The 20,800-nt window shown below is 50.1% G+C and overlaps 1 protein-coding gene across 1 annotated transcript in view; it reads left to right on the top strand.

Moving 5' to 3' along the window:
• Positions 1–346: 346 nt before the first annotated feature.
• Positions 347–20,800, top strand: part of PEDS1 (plasmanylethanolamine desaturase 1) — a 39,094-nt gene continuing 18,640 nt past the window's right edge. The window contains exons 1-5 of the mRNA XM_075350617.1: positions 347–544; positions 9,573–9,692; positions 19,146–19,237; positions 19,598–19,742; positions 20,115–20,327. Of these exons, the coding sequence (XP_075206732.1) occupies positions 382–544; positions 9,573–9,692; positions 19,146–19,237; positions 19,598–19,742; positions 20,115–20,327 (733 nt within the window). The 5' untranslated portion in view covers positions 347–381. The remainder of the gene's footprint in view (positions 545–9,572; positions 9,693–19,145; positions 19,238–19,597; positions 19,743–20,114; positions 20,328–20,800) is intronic.

Raw genomic sequence — 20,800 nt, 5'->3', positions numbered from 1 at the left:
CAGCCGCCCTCTTATCTCTGCTCTGCCCCCGGTGACGTTTATGTGAGGAGCGTGACATCATCCTCCAAAGTGGCCAGCACTGGGTGGTGTCAGTGCGAGGATGGGACGTGGCCCCGATCACGACGATACAACATATCCCTCCCTTCTCGATGGCGGGCAGCCGCCCACTGAGCAGTTCTCTGCGCCACCACCCTGCCTCAGGACCCCGCTCCCCTCCCATTGGTTAGATGTCACATGCATACCTTGCGTAGACGCACGCTTATTGGCCAGAAATTCACGTTCTTTTTTCCTCATTGGCCAGTATTTCCCGCCCCTCTTCTGCTAATTCCAATCAGTAGCCGAGCGGGTGACTGCGGCCACTGCGATTGGCTGGCCGGGAACATGGCGAGGACGGAGCACGGAGGAGCCGACAGTGACCCCCGGCTCTGCCCGATGGCCGAGGAGGGAGAGCTGCCGGAGAGCGGGCGGCAGGAGCGGCCGGAACCCCCAAGATGGGGCCCACAGCACGCCGGGGCCAGGGAGCTAGCGGAACTTTACTCACCAGGTGAGCAGCAGACAAGAGCTACCAGCCTGAGGGGGGCGGACACACCCGGGGCCGCTCTCATTTCTGGGGTTCCTCGCCAACACCCCACACATCCTCAGTCTCACCCCTGGCGGGCTGTGCCCTTAACCGCCTATAGGTGTGCTGAGAGGCCGGTGTCTGCCCAGGGCATGGAGAGCAGCTGCTGCAGAACCTCCACAGTGCCCCTGTAAGCAGCTGCCATGAGGGAGTGACAGTTTCCATAGCAACAGGTGCCTTGTGATAACTTGTCACCCTCCCCTGTCCCTGGGACGAGTGCAAATCCCCCCTCTGTCCCCGGGACGTGGCTATGCGTGTGTCTCCCTGGGACGTGACCGTGTGTCACCTCTCCCCCCTCCCCCTCATCCTCTGTCCCCGGGACGTGGCTGTGTGTCATCGTCGTCCTCCCCCCTCTGTCCCCGGGACGTGGCTGTGTGTCGTCGTCGTCGTCCCCCCTCTGTCCCCGGGACGTGGCTGTGTGTGTGTCGTCGTCGTCGTCCCCCCTCTGTCCCCGGGACGTGGCTGTGTGTGTGTGTCGTCGTCGTCCCCCCTCTGTCCCCGGGACGTGGCTGTGTGTGTGTGTCGTCGTCGTCATCCCCCCTCTGTCCCCGGGACGTGGCTGTGTGTGTCATCGTCGTCGTAGTCCCCCCTCTGTCCCCGGGACGTGGCTGTGTGTCGTCGTCGTAGTCCCCCCTATGTCCCCGGGACGTGGCTGTGTGTGTTGTCGTCGTCGTCGTCGTAGTCCCCCCTCTGTCCCCGGGACGTGGCTGTGTGTGTGTCGTCGTCGTCGTCCCCCCCCCTCTGTCCCCGGGACGTGGCTGTGTGTGTCGTCGTTGTCCCAGGGACGTGGCTGTGTGTGTCGTCGTAGTCCCCCCTCTGTCCCCGGGACGTGGCTGTGTGTCGTCGTCGTAGTCCCCCCTCTGTCCCCGGGACGTGGCTGTGTGTGTCGTCGTCGTCGTCCCCCCCCCCCCCCCTCTGTCCCCGGGACGTGGCTGTGTGTGTCGTCGTCGTCCCCCCCCCCCCCCTCTGTCCCCGGGACGTGGCTGTGTGTGTCGTCGTTGTCCCCGGGACGTGGCTGTGTGTGTCGTCGTTGTCCCCGGGACGTGGCTGTGTGTGTCGTCGTTGTCCCCGGGACGTGGCTGTGTGTCGTCGTCGTCGTCTCCCCTCTGTCCCCGGGACGTGGCTGTGTGTGTCGTCGTCGTCCCCCCCCCCCTCTGTCCCCGGGACGTGGCTGTGTGTGTCGTCGTTGTCCCCGGGACGTGGCTGTGTGTGTGTCGTCGTTGTCCCCGGGACGTGGCTGTGTGTGTCGTCGTTGTCCCCGGGACGTGGCTGTGTGTGTGTGTGTCTCCCCAGGACATGGCTGTGTGTGTCCGTCCCCTCCTCTGTCCCCGGGGCGTGGCTGTTTTGTGTTTCTCTCCCCCCCCCATCCCCGGGATGTGGCTGTGTGCGTCACCCCTTCACCCCTGCGTCCCAGGGACGTGGCTGTGTGTGCCTGTCCCGTGTGTTGTAATTTTATGTGGGCCCTCAGATGGCCTACCAGCTGTAATGGCTAACAGTCCTCCTCTGACTGATCAATTAGATGCTGCATCTAAGGGGTTAAACTGTCACAATGTTCATTAGCACCGATCACTGCAGTAACACACGGGTGCCAGCTGCTTCTAACATGACGTCCATATGTGTGCTATGTCAGGAAGGGGTTAATTGGAGCCTGTTGTTATGAAAGCCACCTAATCTGCAGGTGGGGCGCTATAGAGCATGAAGCGGTGATCAGATTGATGTTTTTGTAGCAATAGGTTCAGCAAAATATGCTTTTTATTCATTGAAATCCCTGGTGTTTGTATGAGTCCAGTGGGCGGTTCTATCAGTGATCGACAGCCTTCCCTGTATGACTGACCATGCAGAGATAGCTGTCAATCATGATTAGGACTGCCCACCGTGTACATACAAACCCCAGGGACTTCAATGAATAACATACAAGCTGTGCTTTATTTTTGACTAGTTGTATCTCCAGTATGTGGTGTAACAGGGACTGCTCTGGACATCGTGAAATTGTGCAAAATATTTAAACTTCTTTAGCCCATAGGCTCTGTTTTTTTTTAGTTTCTTCACCCCCTTGAGTGCATTTTCCTGTAGCTTTCTGATGGAGGTGAATGTCACCCATACATGTAGCTGGTATGTGCTGGAGAACACACCTTCTCGGTATTTCTAGTAACATATCGCATGTGTCTGGCTTTGCAGCTGCCCGGCTGACCCCCGCCGATGTGCACGTCTTGTGGCGGGCGGCTGGGTGTGGAGGCTCTTGAGCAGGTGACAGGTGGAGCAGCAGGTTCTGCAGAGTTTGCTGCTCTGTCGTGTTTCCATGAGGCCTGCCCAGTGTGTACCTTGCGCAGGTGGAGTCTCTTATAGTGCAGCGTTCTGTTTTGTTTCTTGGTGAAGAGGTGCAGGTTGTTTGCAGAGTGGGGATCCTTGGATACAGGATGACACCCAGGAGGCTTCGCACGTTCTCCGCCTCATTATCTCAGTACAGTTCAGTCTGTGGCCTCAGGACCATTGTGTCATATGTAACCTGACTACAACCACACACTCCTACATTACAGGCTGCATGTGGCCACGCTTCAAGAAATGCAAATCCGAAGTATTAGGCACCTTGTCTCAAGTCATCTTTAAATCTTCCTTCTCTGTCTGCACTGGTACCTAAAAACACTGCGCTAATTGGGGGCTGACGGGAGGTTTCACCATGGGTGTTCCCGTGCCTTGTGACTTCTCGTACATGCTGATGTGACATATGTAGTGAAGTGCTGCAGCAGGTGAGGAGTTAAATGACCATTCTTGATTGATGTTAGTGACGCTGCTCATGTCCTGGTGGCAGGACTGGTCAATCTGAATGAGCAGAGCTGCAGTGTAAAGCACAGGACATGGACAGAGCAGCAGCCAATAGAGACATAAACTACTGGAAATGCAGGGTGCAGACCAGTGATCTGCTCCATGGTCACATGCCTGATCTGTGGGGTAAAGCTACTTCCTGTATTCAGGATTAATAGGACCAATCCGCTCTGTCCTCACCTATTGTACCATCACCCATTCCCTGTAGACTGTGAGCCCTCGCGGGCAGGGTCCTCTCTCCTCCTATACCAGTCTGTTTTGTACTGATAGGCTATGTGCGCACGTTGCGTACTAGCCCTGCAGAAATTTCTGCAGCGATCTGAAGAGCACACGTGCGCTTCAAATCGCTGCAGAAAATGTCCGTAGAGAAAAAAAAGCCGATTCCATGCGCTCTGCCTGCAGCTCCTGCCATAGACAGTGCAGGAGCTGCCGGCAAAGCGCAGGAAAGAAGTGACATGTCACTTCTTAGAACGCAGCGCTTCGGGCAGCAGCCGAAGCGCTGCGCTCTAAGACGCCACGTGCGCACGGCCCCTGCACAATCTACATAGACTGTGCAGGAGACGCAGGACGCATGCAGTTACGCTGCTCTACAAAGCGCAGCGTAACTGCATGTATTTACGCAACGTGCACACATAGCCTTAATGACTGTTGTACATATACCCTCTTTCACTTGTAAAGCGCCATGGAATAAATGGCGCTATAATAATAAATAATAATAATAGGACCTTTCTCAGCCTGTACATTACTAAACTGGCAGTTAAGGGGGGGGGGGGGGGGGGTGAGGATGGAGTTGTAGGTCCCTGCAGCTCTGTCTGTTATCAGTAGGGCCCTGACTATTATGGGATTGCTATCTATGCTGCTGACAGCACTCGCGGAATGTTGAGCTGGAGCCCATTGGGTTGTATGGTGACATGTCACCCGCCCTCGACCGTTAGTGTGGAGACTGGTTCATGCAGGTCTGAGCTGTACTCTCCGAGCTCTGCGTTACTCCAGTCCTGGCTGGTGCTCTGTCGTATGTCCTCTCTACCCGGAGCCGCCATACTTTGCTTTATAGGCACATAGTGTGCCAGCTGCAACAATGCTGATCAGTTATTATATAAGACGGCCTTTTTTTCTTTTTTTTTTTTTTCTTTTAAGTCTCTGTATCCTCTTACAGTTCCTGGGCCTTCTGCTTCATGTATAGCATGCTAGAGCTGAAGGAAAGAGTATAGCAGATTTATATACTAATATGGTTCTGTCCAAAGCGGTTAACGGTTTATTCCCATCTTTATAAAGGGTATTGTTAGCGAACGCTTGTAAATGCAAACATTTTAAAATGTATTGTTTCTTAAAACTTTAAGCCATTCTTGAGATATTAACACTCTTACTACAGCTTGTTTCCTCGGAAACCGACCACTGCTTCTAGACAGCAGAGCATGTTACATAGTTACTTAGGTTGAAAAAAAAGACCTAGGTCCATCTAGTTCAACCCTTCTCCACCAGTTCTACATTGGTCACTAAGTCATTTATAACTAACAATGTTGTGTGTAGTGAGGAAATCATCCAGCCCTTTTTTAAAAGCTGTATGATTTCCACTTCCACCTCTTGTGGTAGGGCATTCCACAGTCTGACTGCTCTAACTGTAAAGAACACTTTCCTATTTAGCTGTCGGAATGTTCAGTGCTTAAAAGCTGTGTATTTTAAGCTGGTAAGTGCTGCTTTTAAATCCGGCCAGGATCAATGGAGCAAGCTATAACCTAATCTCAGCCAGTTTGAGCGCAGTATTTACAAACGAGACTGCAATGGTGGTCTGTTTCCTAGGCGACAATTTGTAAACAAAGGAAAAGTGTATCTCAATAACGACTGCAAATTATAATAAGTAATAAATTCTAAAACTGTTCTAGTAAAAACAGACACAGTATCAGTGGATGAGGATGGCAATAACCCCCTAAGGATTGTGTTATGCTGTAGTGACATGGCTTGTGCTCTGGGCTCGTGCTCTGCGTTATCAGCTGAGCTGTTGGTCACGTTCTTCTGGACATTGCTTCAAGGTCACTGTGCCTGCACTAGGCTGGATTATGAGATATTACTATGATTTATTTTTTATTTTATTTTTTTTTTTAGGAACTCGTCATTCTTTTACTTCCTCATTTCCTGTTAATGTCCCCGGGGCTGTGACTGCGGTGTCAGAACTACAGGTCCCAGACTGGCCATAGCAGCCTATAAAAGTGTTACACAATAGCCTTGCCTGCCCCCCCCCCCCCCCCCATCTCTGCTCAGTGCCTCTGTGTCCAATCTCTCCACTACTTCCGCGCCATACACTGCAGCCGGGGCTTTGTTGCTTTTAGAAATCTGTCATGTACCCAGTATTGAAGCGCGGGGTCAGTGTGGGGACTTGTGGGGGTTCACATTGTTTATACCTTACCGTAAGTATATACCATCTGCACAGGTCTTCGATGTGAAACGCTGGGGGACTGCCTCTGTATGTGACATCCTTCACAACTTCCTGCTCAAAGTGTCACTGAACTCACAATGAACCCTCTAGTGCCTGAATTCACCGGTGGAATGAAGGGTCTCCTAGACGGGCGATGAGGGACAGCCAAATCCTCCTGTCCAGACACGTCTACTCTCGGGAGCGTTGGTTGGAACCATCAGATCTTCGTTGCATAATTATTTGGTGCAAAACTGCCTTAAGCCCTGTGCGCACGGTGCGTTTTTTACCGCGGTTTTGCTGCATGTTTTTCTGCAGAAAATGTTCATAACCTTTCTGCAGGCATTCCCCAGCAAAACCCATGGTAAAAAAAAATGCTGGGCATACACTGCGGTTTTTTCACCAAGGATGTTTTCTGCAGCAAAAAAGAATGAGCATGTCACTTCTTTTCCGCAGGTACCTGCGGTATTTTACCCCATTGACTGTAATGTAATCATGAAATCCCGCAGGGAATAACGCAGGTAGCAAATTATGTGCGTTTCATTGCGTTTTCCTGCGTTATTCACGCAGTATTTTGCGTTTTTCGGGACATAGTGATCACTACCATGCGTTTTGGAGGAAAGTGATGTCATTATGACAGGAAGCGGAGCAGAGAGTAAACACACATATCAGACACAGACACGTACATATAGAATGCACATAGAAATCAAACGTACATATTAAAAATAAAAAACGGAAAAAAAAAACGTGGACTCCACCGTATTTTTACCATCCAGAAAAGGTAAACACACAGCAGCGGCCTGGTATTCTCAGGCTTGGGAGGGTGAGAATATCAGCCCGCAGCTGCCCCGAGAATGTCGCATTCATTATATGCGACAGTCCTGGCGTGTTACCGGCTCTTCCCAATTGCTGTGATGCGGTGGCAATCGGGGTAATAAGGAGTTAATGGTAGCCCATAGCAGCCACTAAGTCCTAGGTTAATTATGGCAGGCGTCTGAGACACCTTCCATGATTAATCTGTAAGTAAAGTAAATAAACACATCCAAAAAATCCTTTATTTGAAATAAAACACAAAAAATCCCCCTCTTTCACCACTTTATTAACCCCCCCCCCCCCCAACACACAGCTCTGATGTAATCCACCAAGGTCCCACGACGCTTGCACTAATCCAGCCGCGTCTGACACACAGTACTCAATGCAGCCTTGTTCAGTGAGCGAGGCTGCTGGGGTAACTCCAGGACATTTCTCTTGGTCGGTGATGTCAACACATTACCGCACGCGAGAACTTCAGGGCCTCACCAGCGGTAATAGAGTGACGTCACTGACCGGCAGTGACCCTGCGAGAACTCTGATCCAAAGGTCCTGCAGGGTCACTGTTGTATGAGAAATACTGTTGGGGGGGAACACATACATCACAAATAAAAGCTGTAATATCTATCAATTTATCTATCTCTCTATTATCTATGTATCCGTCCATCTATCTCTCTATCTATCCTTCTATTGTCTATCTATCTATCCATCTATCATCTATCTATCAGAAGGAAATGACAAAACATTTTCTTTTCAATGTGCTTTATTGCATTGAATGCATAAAAACACATATTCCAACCTGCGGCACACCGCGGTAAAACCGCATGTGGTTTTCGGGTGCGGTTTGCTGCGTTTTGTTTTACCGCAGGTGCGGTAATCTTTCAGAGGGTGCGGAATTTTAAGAAAATTCCATTTTCACGTGCTCACAGGTCCTTTATAAATGCACATAGAGCTCACTCAGCGAGAGTCAGTGGGCCTGTGAGCCACAAATAAAAGGCTCTTAAATTTGGGGCACGTCTTAGGCTCAACAGTTTAAATGCTGAACTCCAATATGTTTGGGGGCCGCACACCATTTCTCCAGCCCTGAATTTATGTGAGATGTCAAGTAGCAGTGACATATGGAGGCCGTGCACGGAGCTGGGTTATATATATATATATGGAGGCCGTGCACGGAGCTGGTTTATATATATATATGGAGGCCGTGCACGGAGCTGGGTTATATATATATGGAGGCCGTGCACGGAGCTGGGTTATATATATGGAGGTCGTGCACTGAGCTGGGTTATATATATGGAGGCCGTGCACGGAGCTGGGTTATATATATGGAGGTCGTGCACTGAGCTGGGTTATATATATGGAGGCCGTGCACTGAGCTGGGTTATATATATGGAGGCCGTGCACTGAGCTGGGTTATATATATGGAATCTGTGCACTGAGCTGGGTTATATATATATATGGAGGCCGTGCACTGAGCTGGGTTATATATATGGAGGCCGTGCACTGAGCTGGGTTATATATATGGAGGCCGTGCACGGAGCTGGGTTATATATATGGAGGCCTTGCACTGAGCTGGGTTATATATATATATATGGAGGCCTTGCACTGAGCTGGGTTATATATATATATATGGAGGCCTTGCACTGAGCTGGGTTATATATATATATATGGAGGCCGTGCACTGAGCTGGGTTATATATATATATGGAGGCCGTGCACTGAGCTGGGTTATATATATGGAGGCCGTGCACTGAGCTGGGTTATATATATATGGAGGTCGTGCACTGAGCTGGGTTATATATATGGAGGTCGTGCACTGAGCTGGGTTATATATATGGAGGCCGTGCACTGAGCTGGGTTATATATATGGAGGTCGTGCACTGAGCTGGGTTATATATATGGAGGTCGTGCACTGAGCTGGGTTATATATATGGAGGCCTTGCACTGAGCTGGGTTATATATATGGAGGCCTTGCACTGAGCTGGGTTATATATATGGAGGTCGTGCACTGAGCTGGGTTATATATATGGAGGCCGTGCACTGAGCTGGGTTATATATATATATATGGAGGCCGTGCACGGAGCTGGGTTATATATATGGAGGCCGTGCACTGAGCTGGGTTATATATATGGAGGCCGTGCACTGAGCTGGGTTATATATATATATATATATGGAGGTCGTGCACTGAGCTGGGTTATATATATGGAGGCCGTGCACTGAGCTGGGTTATATATATATATATGGAGGCCGTGCACGGAGCTGGGTTATATATATGGAGGCCGTGCACGGAGCTGGGTTATATATATGGAGGCCGTGCACGGAGCTGGGTTATATATATGGAGGCCGTGCACTGAGCTGGGTTATATATAAGTCTGCTGTCCATAAATATTACATTAATGAACGACTCCCACCTTGGCCCCTAAACCTGCATATTGTAACCATCAGGAGTGAACTATTAGGCTATGTGCGCACGTTGCGTACTAGCCTGCAGAAATTTCTGCAGCGATCTGAAGAGCACATGTGCGCTTTAGATCGCTGCAGAAATGTCCGTAGTGAGCGCCGATTCCATGCGCTCTGCCTGCAGCTCCTCCCATAGACAGAGCAGGAGCTGCCGGCAAAGCGCAGGAAAGAAGTGACATGTCACTTCTTTTTGCGCAGCGCTTCGGCAGTAGCCGAAGCGCTGTGCTCTGAGACGCCACGTGCGCACGGCCCCTGCACAATCTCCATAGACTGTGCAGGGGACGCAGGACGCATGCAGTTACGCTGCGCTGCAAAGCGCAGCGTAACTGCATGAATTTACGCAACGTGCGCACATAGCCTTAGAAGGGTATAAGAAGACAGCATGACCTTCTGGGGTCAGCCCTCTTCCTGATCACCTTTTTATAACCTTTTTTTTTCTCTTCTTTCTCGGCAGGGAAGAGGCTACAAGAATGGGTTTCCGTCATCCTCTGCTTCCTGTTGATGTCCTTCAATTTCTGCAACCTGGTCCGTTATTTCAGCATTGAGCACACGGCCAGCATTGTCCTCAGTGTCGGTAAGTGAGGCCGGTGACTGTGTCAGCAAGATGAGGAAAGATCCTACATGGCTTGTTCAGAAGTATGTGAACCCCCTCCGAATATCACCCGTGTGCATCACATACAGGCTCTGGGGGAAGGGTCGGGGCAGTGGTTTATTAGGGCATTTCGAGTCGTTCCCCAATCCAGATGGTAAGAATGTTACTTGTCCTTGGGGATCATCCAAAAACAATTGTTTTTCATGTCAGACACCCCTTTTTGCTTGATGCTGCTTCCTATTTACTTGTCTTTTAGATATTCGCAGGTTCCCTTAGGGATTCTTCTCCATTTAGCTGCTGATCATTACTGATCCCCAGGGCTCTGCTGTCATTGAGGTCGTGGTGCTGATTTGAGGGGAGAGGGTTGTGCTCTGCAGCCAGGAACAGTGAGTCCATGGCTCTGCCTTTGCCCCGGGGGGTGGAAGGGGAGAATTTGATGAGTTAGGGGCTCTCTGTTGACAGGTAGGTCTTTTGTGATATTGGCCCAAACTGCAGTCATAATTGTCAAGAAAATAGATATACTTTTTCTGGGGTGAAGAGCACAGATCTCTAAGTTCATTCTCGGCCATTACTCCTCCTCCACCAGACTGCATATCTAGACAGGAGCTGTCACCAGCGTCTGCCAAACCCAAATTCCCCGAATGTTTGCCTCCTCCAGAGATTCTTCGCTTGCCACGGCCATGTTTTCTCTGCTTGTCCTTTCCTTACTTTGTCCTATACTGTTTTGCTTTGGGTCTTCGGAGGGCTCTTCCAGGTGAGGGGGCAGGGACGTGATGTGCGGACGTGCAGGAGCGCTGACAGTCTCCCAGCTCTTTGTGTGTGGATTCTGACCAATCGCAGGAGCTGACAGGTGCCGGAAATTCCTCACGTTGTCTCGCCCGCGTCTCAGCAAATACCTGAGAAATGTCACCTGGTCACTAAGTAACCAAGGCCGAGACAACGGTAACGGCGTCTAGCTGAGGAGATAGTGTGTCACCACGCCTGGGAGCGGTTCACGGAGCGCAGCACCTCCTCGGCCTGTAGCATGGGGCCGGCATCGGGCATTCAGCTGGTGCTGCAGGTGGCACGTACTGAGGGCTGCAGTGGTGAAGAGCGTGCCCCTGACCCCTCCACACTGGCTGTATAGCATTGGCAGCGACACGCGGGGTCATCTCTCACCAGAGACACGTTGTCGTAGTTAATAATTAACATGGGTTGGAGCAGGTGGAGCGGCCGCTGCAGCTTTCTGAGCATCCAAGTTATTTCACACAGGTGCGGGGTGAGATCCTCAGACATGACTGAATGTACGGACCCCGTAGGAGGATAGTCCATAGCAATGTTCCTCCTGCCATACTGTGCATTATAAGATGGTGCCGGTAGAGGACGATCAGAGGTAGCATCCCCAGAAAGCGAGGCAGGACGGCCACCAATGAGTTCTAGTAGTGACCCATCTGATGCCACCGTAACATGCGACACACGTGTATCCCTTGCTGCCTGCGTCGGGCCTCAAAGTAAAAGTTTAAACCCCTCAGTGCAGTCCTGGGCTCGGCCGCATCCCTCGGTACAAGGAATGAATGAATTGGCTGGCAGAAGGAGTCCCTGGTGGGGCGTAATCTGCATCAGACGTTAACACAAGTCCCCAAAGATCTGGCAGGAATTCTGCGAGCGCTCAGCGAGAGCGCGGGGAGGGTGCGCACAAGGTTAACCTCTTCAATTCCAGTCCTACACAGTATATCTTGTAAACCTTTTACTTTACTGATCCTGAGCGACCTACTGTGTTCTTTACTCCAGTCACCTCCAGAGCTGCGTACGTCATCGTGTCAGGTGCTGAAACCAAATCACGAGATCCGCTGAGCTATGCACCCTGATAAATGCAGCTCTCGGTGTGACCAGTGTATAGGACATGAGAGAAGTACAGCAAAAGCTTTACTTGTGAAACGGATCTTCGCTGTAACATGTTTTATATATGGAGTCCAGGCAGTTTGTGTCTGGGCTGAATATATTGTAGCAAACCTCCAGCTGTGAGAAGTATCAGGTCTGTACACGTTGTCAAGCTCTTAAAGGCTTATTCACATCTTCATAGATGCTAGTGCTTGCAAATACAAGCATTTTTTCAATTTACTGCTTATTAAAATTTGCAGCCGTTTTGAGATATTAACGCTCGTTGCCTAGGAAACCGACCGCCGCTGGTGAATAGCATGTAAGCACTACACTGTAGTGGTTAGCGCCAGAGATCCTGACCCGCTAAAACTCAGCGTCTCCACGGCACCAATCTTTAAAGAATATGTCTCCAGAAGGGCTAAAAAGTCTAATAAGCAGGAAAGTGCAAACTTTCTATTTACAAGATGTGTCCATTTCTGAGGATGGGAATGAATACTTTATTAGGAGGCTGCAGTAGATCTGGGCTGAGGCGGCGTCTCTGGAAGGCTGGGTGGGCCCACAGCTCCTGTTTTCTATTTACTCAGCTTCTTGTGGTGGTGGCTGTTACATAAGAGCTGAGTATTGTGGATTCATCACAGGACATCGCCGCCCCATCAGCTGCCTCTCTGCGGGAATCGCCATATAACTTCATTATCTATTAATGTGACCATCCTGCTCTGGTACAATGCGCGGGACCGGACACGTGGTCTACTGAGAGGAAGAGCAGATCATGCAACAGATGACTGGGACGCAACCTCTGACCAGACGACTCCTCACTTGGGCTGAGCGGATCCAAACTGTAAAAGTCCGGATCCGTGCGGCTGCGGGCTGATAATACCAGAACCCAGCCGGCATTATCATGGCTGGGGATGAAAATTAGGGGGGACCGCACGTCGTGTTTTAAAAAATGTTTTTAAATAAAAAAAAAAAAGCTGCATCACCTGTACAGCCGCGCACACTTCTGACAGGAGCGTTTTCTGTGTTCTGAAACGCATGCACGTTCACCATACTGACCCGCAGACACCTGCTCTGCTTTTGCCGCCCACCGGCCGTCCTGCTCCTGTGATTAATTGCAGTCAGCTGACACGCTGACACTCAGGGTGAGGGCGCATCTAACTGCAACCAATTACACGCGCCGGTGGGCGGGCAAAGCAGTGAATATTCAATTGTCTGCTCTGGAAGGTAAAACCGTGACCCGGAAGGAGTGTGCCGCCATGACTCAGCCTCAGTTGCGTACACCGCGCGCGCTCCTACCCCCCCCTATCCCTTCCACTACTGTTTTTAATCTCCGGATTCTGGTCCCCATAGACTTATATGGGCACCGGAATCGGAGCTGATCCAGATTTTTTTTTTTCTTCAATCTGGCAGGGGTCCGCTGGTCCTGGATTTTTGTGGATTCGATCAACTCTACTCCTCACTTTTGTAATTAAAACTCCTCTAAGTGCAGATCAGAAAACTCATGATCACAATAATGGTGGTGACAACCTCTCGGACATTATACAGAGGCCGGTTGTCAGCGGACGTTGTGTCATCTGGCTTCTGTTTGTGGTTTCAGGTCTCCATGACACGTGGAAGCAAAAACTTAACTCTGTCTTCGAGCTTTGGAGCTCAAACACACGCCAAATGCCGGGAGCACGAGCGCACCGTGTTTACTCTGCCTCCGGGACTGTGGGGGGGGTGAGGCATAGATCGCTGTGTACATGGGATTATCTCAGGAGGAGCATTAGTGCAGTACAAATGGAATAATAACGAGTGCGGACCATGGCCGGATTTACTATAAAGACACAGGAGCAGGATGATCTCTCAGTTCGGGCTATTGGGGTCTCTGACAATTACACTAATGCTGCCTCTCATAATCTAGAATATGTAATAATCTAGAAAAGACCAATGTGACCCAGAAGCAGCCGAAAAAGTCATCCCGGGAAATGTCTTGTTCCATTCTCTTAATTTTGGCTTCTACTCCGGTCACATCTGAAGTGAAAGGCTAAGGCTGCGTTCACATGTCCAGTAATGATCCGAACAGATCCAGCAGCAATCCGTGAAAAACCTCTGCAGACACAACGTTCCTGTCCGCTTTTAAAGGACTGATTTCAGCTGGATCCGTTTTTTAACATTAAAGTCTATGAAGAACGGATCCAATAATTAATCATGCGTGTTTTCTTTCATTTGTGAAGGATCTGTTTTTTTTTCTTACTGGATATGTTTCGAATGTAAGATAAATAGCGATCAGTTATCGGATCCGTTTCCTTGTTAAACAGATCCAGCTGAAGTCTGTGATTGAAAAACCAGTTGTGTTGTTGCTGGACCCGTTTTAACGGATAATTACGGGACACATTAAATAAGCAAAAGCATGGGAATGTCACCTTTGGCTATTTACAATCTATCTACTGTATCTTCCTACAATGCATTGGCAGCAGCTAAGGGGTGCTTCACACATAGCGAGATCGCTGCTGAGTCACGGTTTTTGTGACGCAGCAGTGACTTCATTAGCGATCTCGCTGTGTGTGACACTGAGCAGCGATCTGGCCTCTGCTGTGAAATCGCTGCTCGTTACACACAGTGCTGGTTCATTTTTTGGACGTTGCTCTCCCGCTGTGAAGCACACATCTGTGTTTGACAGCGAGAGAGCAACGATCTGAATGTGCAGGGAGCAGGAGCCGGCGTCTGCCAGCCTACGGTAAGCTGTAACCAAGGTAAATATCGGGTAACCAAGCGAAGTGCTTTGCTTGGTTACCCGATATTTATCTTGGTTACTAGCGTCCGCTGCTTTCAGGCTACCAGTGTCGGCTCCCTGCACAAGTAGCCGGAGTACACAACGGGTAAGTAAGCAAAGCGGTTTGTTTATTAACCCGATGTGTACTCTGGCTACGAGTGCAGGGAGCCAGCGCTAAGTGGTGTGCGCTGGTAACCAATGTAAATATCGGGTAACCAAGCGCTGGGTTGCCCGATATTTACCTTAGTTACCAAGCGCAGCATCGCTTCCACGCATCGCTGGAGGCTGGTCACTAGTCGCTGGTGAGATCTGCCTGATTGACAGCTCACCAGCGACCATGTAGCGACACACCAGCGATACTGACCAGGTCAGATCGCTGGAGCGTCGCTACAGTGTGACGGTACCCTAACTGGGAGCAGTAGAATTATGAGTGCATCTCTGGATGTGACCTAGAGGACAGGATTCTGGGATGGTATGCATTGTAGCTAAAGGAGGGGCAGCAATGGCGCCCCCAATTATTAGTGCTCTGCTGGCCTTAGGGTACCTTCACACTTTAGCGATGCAGCAGCGATCCGACCAGCGATCTGACCTGGTCAGGATCGCTGCTGCATCGCTACATGGTCGCTGGTGAGCTGTCAAACAGGCAGATCTCACCAGTGACCAGCGACGTGCAAGCTACACTGCGCTTGCACGGAGCCGGTGTCTGGAAGCTTCGGACACTGGTAACTAAGGTAAACATCGGGTATGGTTACCCGATGTTTACCTTAGTTACCAGCGCACACCGCTTAACTTAGCATGTGCAGGGAGCAGGAGCCGGCACTGGCAGCGTGAGAGCTGCGGAGGCTGGTAACGAAAGTAAATATCGGGTAACCACCTTGGTTACCCGTTGTTTACCCTGGTTACAGCTTACCGCAGGCTGTCAGACGCCGGCTCCTGTTCCCTGCACATTCAGGATTGTTGCTCTCTCGCTGTCACACACAGCGATGTGTGATTATCAGCGGGAGGCAACAATAAAAAAACGAACCAGCACTGTGTGTAACGAGCAGCGATCTCACAGCAGGGGCCAGATCGCTGCTCAGTGTCACACACAGCGAGATCGCTAATGAGGTCACTGCTGCATCACAAAAAACGTGACTCAGCAGCGATCTCGCTGTGTGTGAAGTACCCCTTAAGCCCACTTTACACGTTGCAATTAGTTGTACAATCGCATTTGCGATGCGACACGCCCAGGTTGCATACGGGATCTATGAGATTTCACGTTGGTCGTTCATTTGCTGTCACACGAGCGTTAGTAGTCTATGTTAAATTGGTCAATTGTGTGTGCGATCCTTTAGATCATGTGTTCTGTGACGTATGCATTGGGCACCTTTTTTTTTTTTTTTTTTTTTTTTTTTATTTATTGACTTGCCAAGCGTGTGTAATGCGTGTGTAATGTGGGATGCGTTTTTACTATGTCATCTGCCATTCAGCTCTGCTACATGGCCGCTAACAGCAGACACAGACAGCCATGTAGCAGAGCTGAATGGCAGATGACAGCAGACACAGACAGAGCCGCACTGTCAGAATGAACTCGGGTGAACTTCACCCGACTTCATTGTGATGCTGCGGCTCTGTCTGTGTCACGTCCTGATTAGCGGTCACCAGTGAAGACTCACCGGTGACCGCTAAACTCCTGAGTAACTGAAGTTACCAGCCCTCTCTCATATACTCACCAATCCCCGATCCCCGGCGCTGCACGGCGTTCACACTGCTCCGGCGGCTTTTACTGTTTTGAAAAAGCCGGCCGCCCATTAAACAATCTCCTATTCCCTGCTTTCCCCGCCCACCAGCGCCTATGATTGGTTACAGTGAGACACGCCCCCCACTCTGAGTGACAGGTGTCACACTGCACCCAATCACAGCAGCCGGTGGGCGTGTCTATACTGTGTAGTGAAATAAATAATTAAATAATTAAAAAATCCGGCGTGCGGTCCCCCCCATTTTTAAAACCAGCCAGATAAAGCCATACGGCTGAAGGCTGGTATTCTCAGGATGGGGAGCTCCACGTTATGGGGAGCCCCCCACCCTAACAATATCAGCCAACAGCCGCCCAGAATTGCCGCATACATTAGATGCGACAGTTCTGGGACTGTACCCGGCTCTTCCCGATTTACCCTGGTGCGTTGGCAAATCGGGGTAATAAGGAGTTATTGGCAGCCCATAGCTGCCAATAAGTCCTAGATTAATCATGTCAGGCGTCTATGAGACACCCTCCATGATTAATCTGTAAGTTACAGTAAATAAACACACACACCCGAAAAAATCCTTTATTAGAAATAAAAACACACACACATTCCCTGGTTCACCACTTTAATCAGCCCCAAAAAGCCCTCCTTGTCCGGCGTAATCCAGGATGATCCAGCGTCGCATCCAGCGCTGCTGCATGGAGGTGACCGGAGCCGCAGCAGACACAGCCGCTCCGGTCACCTCCACACAGCAAATGAACACAGCCGCGCGATCAGCTGCTGTCACTGAGGTTACCCGCGGCCACCGCTGCATCCACCGGTGGCCGCGGGTAACCTCAGTGACAGCAGCTGATCGCACGGCTGTCTTCATTTGCTGCATGGAGGTGACCGGAGCGGCTGTGTCTGCTGCGGCTCCGGTCACCTCCATGCAGCTGTGGTGGAAGCGACGCTGGATCATCCTGGATTACGCCGGACAAGGAGGGCTTTTTGGGGCTGATTAAAGTGGTGAACCAGGGAATGTGTTTGTGTTTTTATTTCTAATAAAGGATTTTTTCGGGCGTGTGTTTATTTACTGTAACTTACAGATTAATCATGGAAGGTGTCTCATAGACGCCTGACATGATTAATCTAGGACTTATTGGCAGCTATGGGCTGCCAATAACTCCTTATTACCCCGATTTGCCAACGCACCAGGGCAAATCGGGAAGAGCCGGGTACAGTCCCAGAACTGTCGCATCTAATGTATGCGGCAATTCTGGGCGGCTGTTGGCTGATATTGTTAGGGTGGGGGGCTCCCCATAACGTGGAGCTCCCCATCCTGAGAATACCAGCCTTCAGCCGTATGGCTTTATCTGGCTGGTTTTAAAAATGGGGGGAACCGCACGCCGGATTTTTTAATTATTTAATTATTTATTTCACTACACAGTATAGACACGCCCACCGGCTGCTGTGATTGGGTGCAGTGTGACACCTGTCACTCAGAGTGGGGGCGTGTCTCACTGTAACCAATCATAGGCGCTGGTGGGCGGGGAAAGCAGGGAATAGGAGATTGTTTAATGGGCGGCCGGCTTTTTCAAAACAGTAAAAGCCGCCTCAGCAGTGTGAATGCCGTGCAGCGCCGGGGATCGGGGATCGGTGAGTATATGAGAGAGGGGGATAGACTGACATGGACAGAGAGTGAGGGACAGAGATAGTGACGGACTGACAGAGATTAGTGCATGACAGACATTGTGAGGCGCTTCAGAACGCAGCTTTTCAGCTGCGCTCTGAAGCAGACCTTTTTTACGCTGCGGTGCAGAGCGCACACCTGCGCACATAGCATCAGACAACAAAATCGTATGAGGGATGTCACACGTTACAATTGACTAGGTTCTTGCAACAAAACGCTCAATTCTAGAGAATGATACGATGTGTTTGCGATCAACGGTTTTGCGTTCAATCCTGATCGCATGTAGCTGTCACACGCAGATACCTCACAAACGATGCCGGATGTGCGTCACTTACAACTTGACCCCAACGACGGATTGTGAGATATATTGAAGCGTGTGTAGCGGGCTTTAGACTGGACATTTGTGCTGGCCAGCGGCTACAGCGGAGGATGTCCCTGTTTGTTGTGGTTGTTCAGGGCTCCAGGTCCTTGTGTATAACTCAGTAGGTAAATAGTGAAATCGATATCTGTCCAAGAGATAAAATGCGCAGTGTACACAGCGGAGGCCGATAACAGGTGATAATCAGGGTGTGAAGAGGCACTATAAAGCCATAAACCACATGCACTACTCTCCCCTGCAGGAGATATGACACAGACTCAGCCTTCCCTCTGTTTTTCCTGGGTGACAACCAGTGTTTGCCGCTAAGGCTGCTTTCACACATCTGGTTTTTGCCGTGCGGCACAATCCGCCAAAAAAACTGATTCAACAGATCCGGTATAAAAACGGATCCGTTGCATCAGTTTTTTTCCATGCGTTCCTTCCATTTTTTGACGGATCCGTTGTGCTACTGAGCATGCGCAGTTCAAAAAATCGGATCCGGCGTTGGATTCCGTCATATGCCGGATGATGACGGATCCAGCGCCCATAGGCTTTCATTGAAACTCACGGTGCCGAATCCGGCACCATACGTTTTTTTGCCGCAGACAAAAAAAACGCTGCAAGCAGCGTTCCATCCAGCCGCCGGATCAGCTATTTACGCCGGAGCTGGCAAAAGCCGGATGCAACGCAAGGCCATGCGGCACAATTTGGCGCTCATACAAGTCTATGGGAGAAAGAACAGAACAGATCCGGCGGCAATAAACGCAGGAACCATTCTTTCCATTTTTACCGGATTGTGCCGCACGACGAAAAAATGATGTGTGAAAGCAGCCTAAACTCGCACAAGGGTTGTTGCCCAGCTTTCCCAGACTGCTCGTTAATAACCCAAGACGCCTTGGTTGTCATCCAGCTTTCCCAGACTCCTCATTAAGACCTCAAGACACATAGGTTGTCATCCAGCTTTCTCTGCACAGATATAACTAATGCATACTGATGGTTTCCGTGTGATTTATTCATCCAGTTTGTCCGATAGTTAACCCTTTGTTCTCCCTTAAGTGGTTTCTCTCTTTAGTTGCAGGGATCATTACAGCGGACTTTGCCTCCGGCCTGGTGCATTGGGGAGCAGACACCTGGGGATCCGTGGAGCTGCCGATCGTTGGAAAAGTGAGTTGTGCGCATGAAGAACAAACGGGCAGCAGGTCTGCAGCTTTACCGGTCCAGAACACGTGACATCGTTCTGAAACCAGAGTGTCTGGCAGTGGGGTTTCTTTTCTGTTGCTCCCTGTTATCAGCCATTTTTTTTTTCTGCGCAGTGGAGGGGCTAGCTGTTGGACCGGGGAATACACCCTGCTATCAGCCATTTGAGCAGGGGACGCATACTAACTAGTGATGGGATGAATGACTGGAAATGTCTGCCTTGTGCGGGCTGGGAGGTCCAGGGTTCGTTCATTTCACTGTGGGTGACATTATCCCGCACTCCACGCAGAACACTGTGCTTCATTATCAGTTTCTTTTTCATTTTAGGCCTTCATCCGACCGTTTCGGGAGCATCATATTGACCCCACAGCGATCACCAGGCACGACTTTATAGAAACCAATGGCGATAACTGTATGCTGACCGTCATTCCACTGGGTTGTATGGCCTACAAATTCCTCTTCCTTTCTCCAGGTACTGATGTCGCCCACGGGCTCTTATTTCAGTAGAGGATGTGAATGTTCCTCCTTTAAAAAGACTTCTCAGGTCCCATGTAGCCCCCTATGAGATGTCCTGCAGCGAGGCGTGCACTTTGTTCCTCCTTCACTTTTCTAAAATTTTCACATGCCTTTCACATCCGGAGCTGCATGCACAATTCTGCATTTCTGTTCGTGAACTATTATGACTGTAGGATCTTGTATGTCACTAGTCCGAAGTGCAGTCCACCAGGGAGGGGGTTTAATTCCACAACTCCTGAATTGTGACTGCAGCGAAGGAGGTGACTTATTGTATGAGACTCGACCGTCCAGGTTTAGGCATGATGCGACTCTTCTCTTACTTTCACAGATCTCCTCTACAAAACGTACGCCACCGAATGTTTCATCTTTGCACTGGCGATGTTTGTGACGCTCACCAACCAGATTCACAAGTGGTCTCACACGTACTTTGGTCTTCCTTTTTGGGTCGTCTTCCTACAAGACTGGCATGTCATCTTACCACGCAAGCACCACCGTATCCACCACGTGTCTCCGCACGAGACTTATTTTTGCATCACAACAGGTAAAGGAATAAAAACCGGTCACTCTACCATTTCACCTGGAAGTAACGAGAGGGCAGAACACCACTACCCCACAATCAAGGGTTTTCTGGTTTTGGAAAACTTATTTTCCAACCTGCAGCTGGTTGATTGTGTTTTTTTTTTTTTTTTTGTTTTTTGTTTTTTTTTAAAAAGTCTTCCGTCTTCAATACTTCTCTCAGTGTCTGTTAGGCTATGTGCCCACAGGACAATGTACCCGTGGATATAGCCGCAGGTTTCCCGCAGCTGATCCCCAGAATCCACAGCTATACATAGCTGCGGGATTCCAGTGAAATAGCTGCGGTAAACCTGCGGACATTCGGCCGACTTACCTGAGGAAGTCCCGGCTTCTATCTCCATAGTGTATGGCCGGGATTTCCGCAGATATTTCCGTAGGAATAATTGACATGCAGTTACGTGCTGCTGCAGGACATCTGTCGCGTATTCCGCAGCCGCA

The sequence above is a fragment of the Anomaloglossus baeobatrachus genome, chromosome 5, assembly GCF_048569485.1.
Source record: "Anomaloglossus baeobatrachus isolate aAnoBae1 chromosome 5, aAnoBae1.hap1, whole genome shotgun sequence".
NCBI classification, from domain to species: Eukaryota; Metazoa; Chordata; class Amphibia; order Anura; family Aromobatidae; genus Anomaloglossus; species Anomaloglossus baeobatrachus.
The sequence above is the reverse complement of the archived record's forward strand: the minus strand, read 5'-3'. Positions and strand labels throughout refer to the sequence as shown.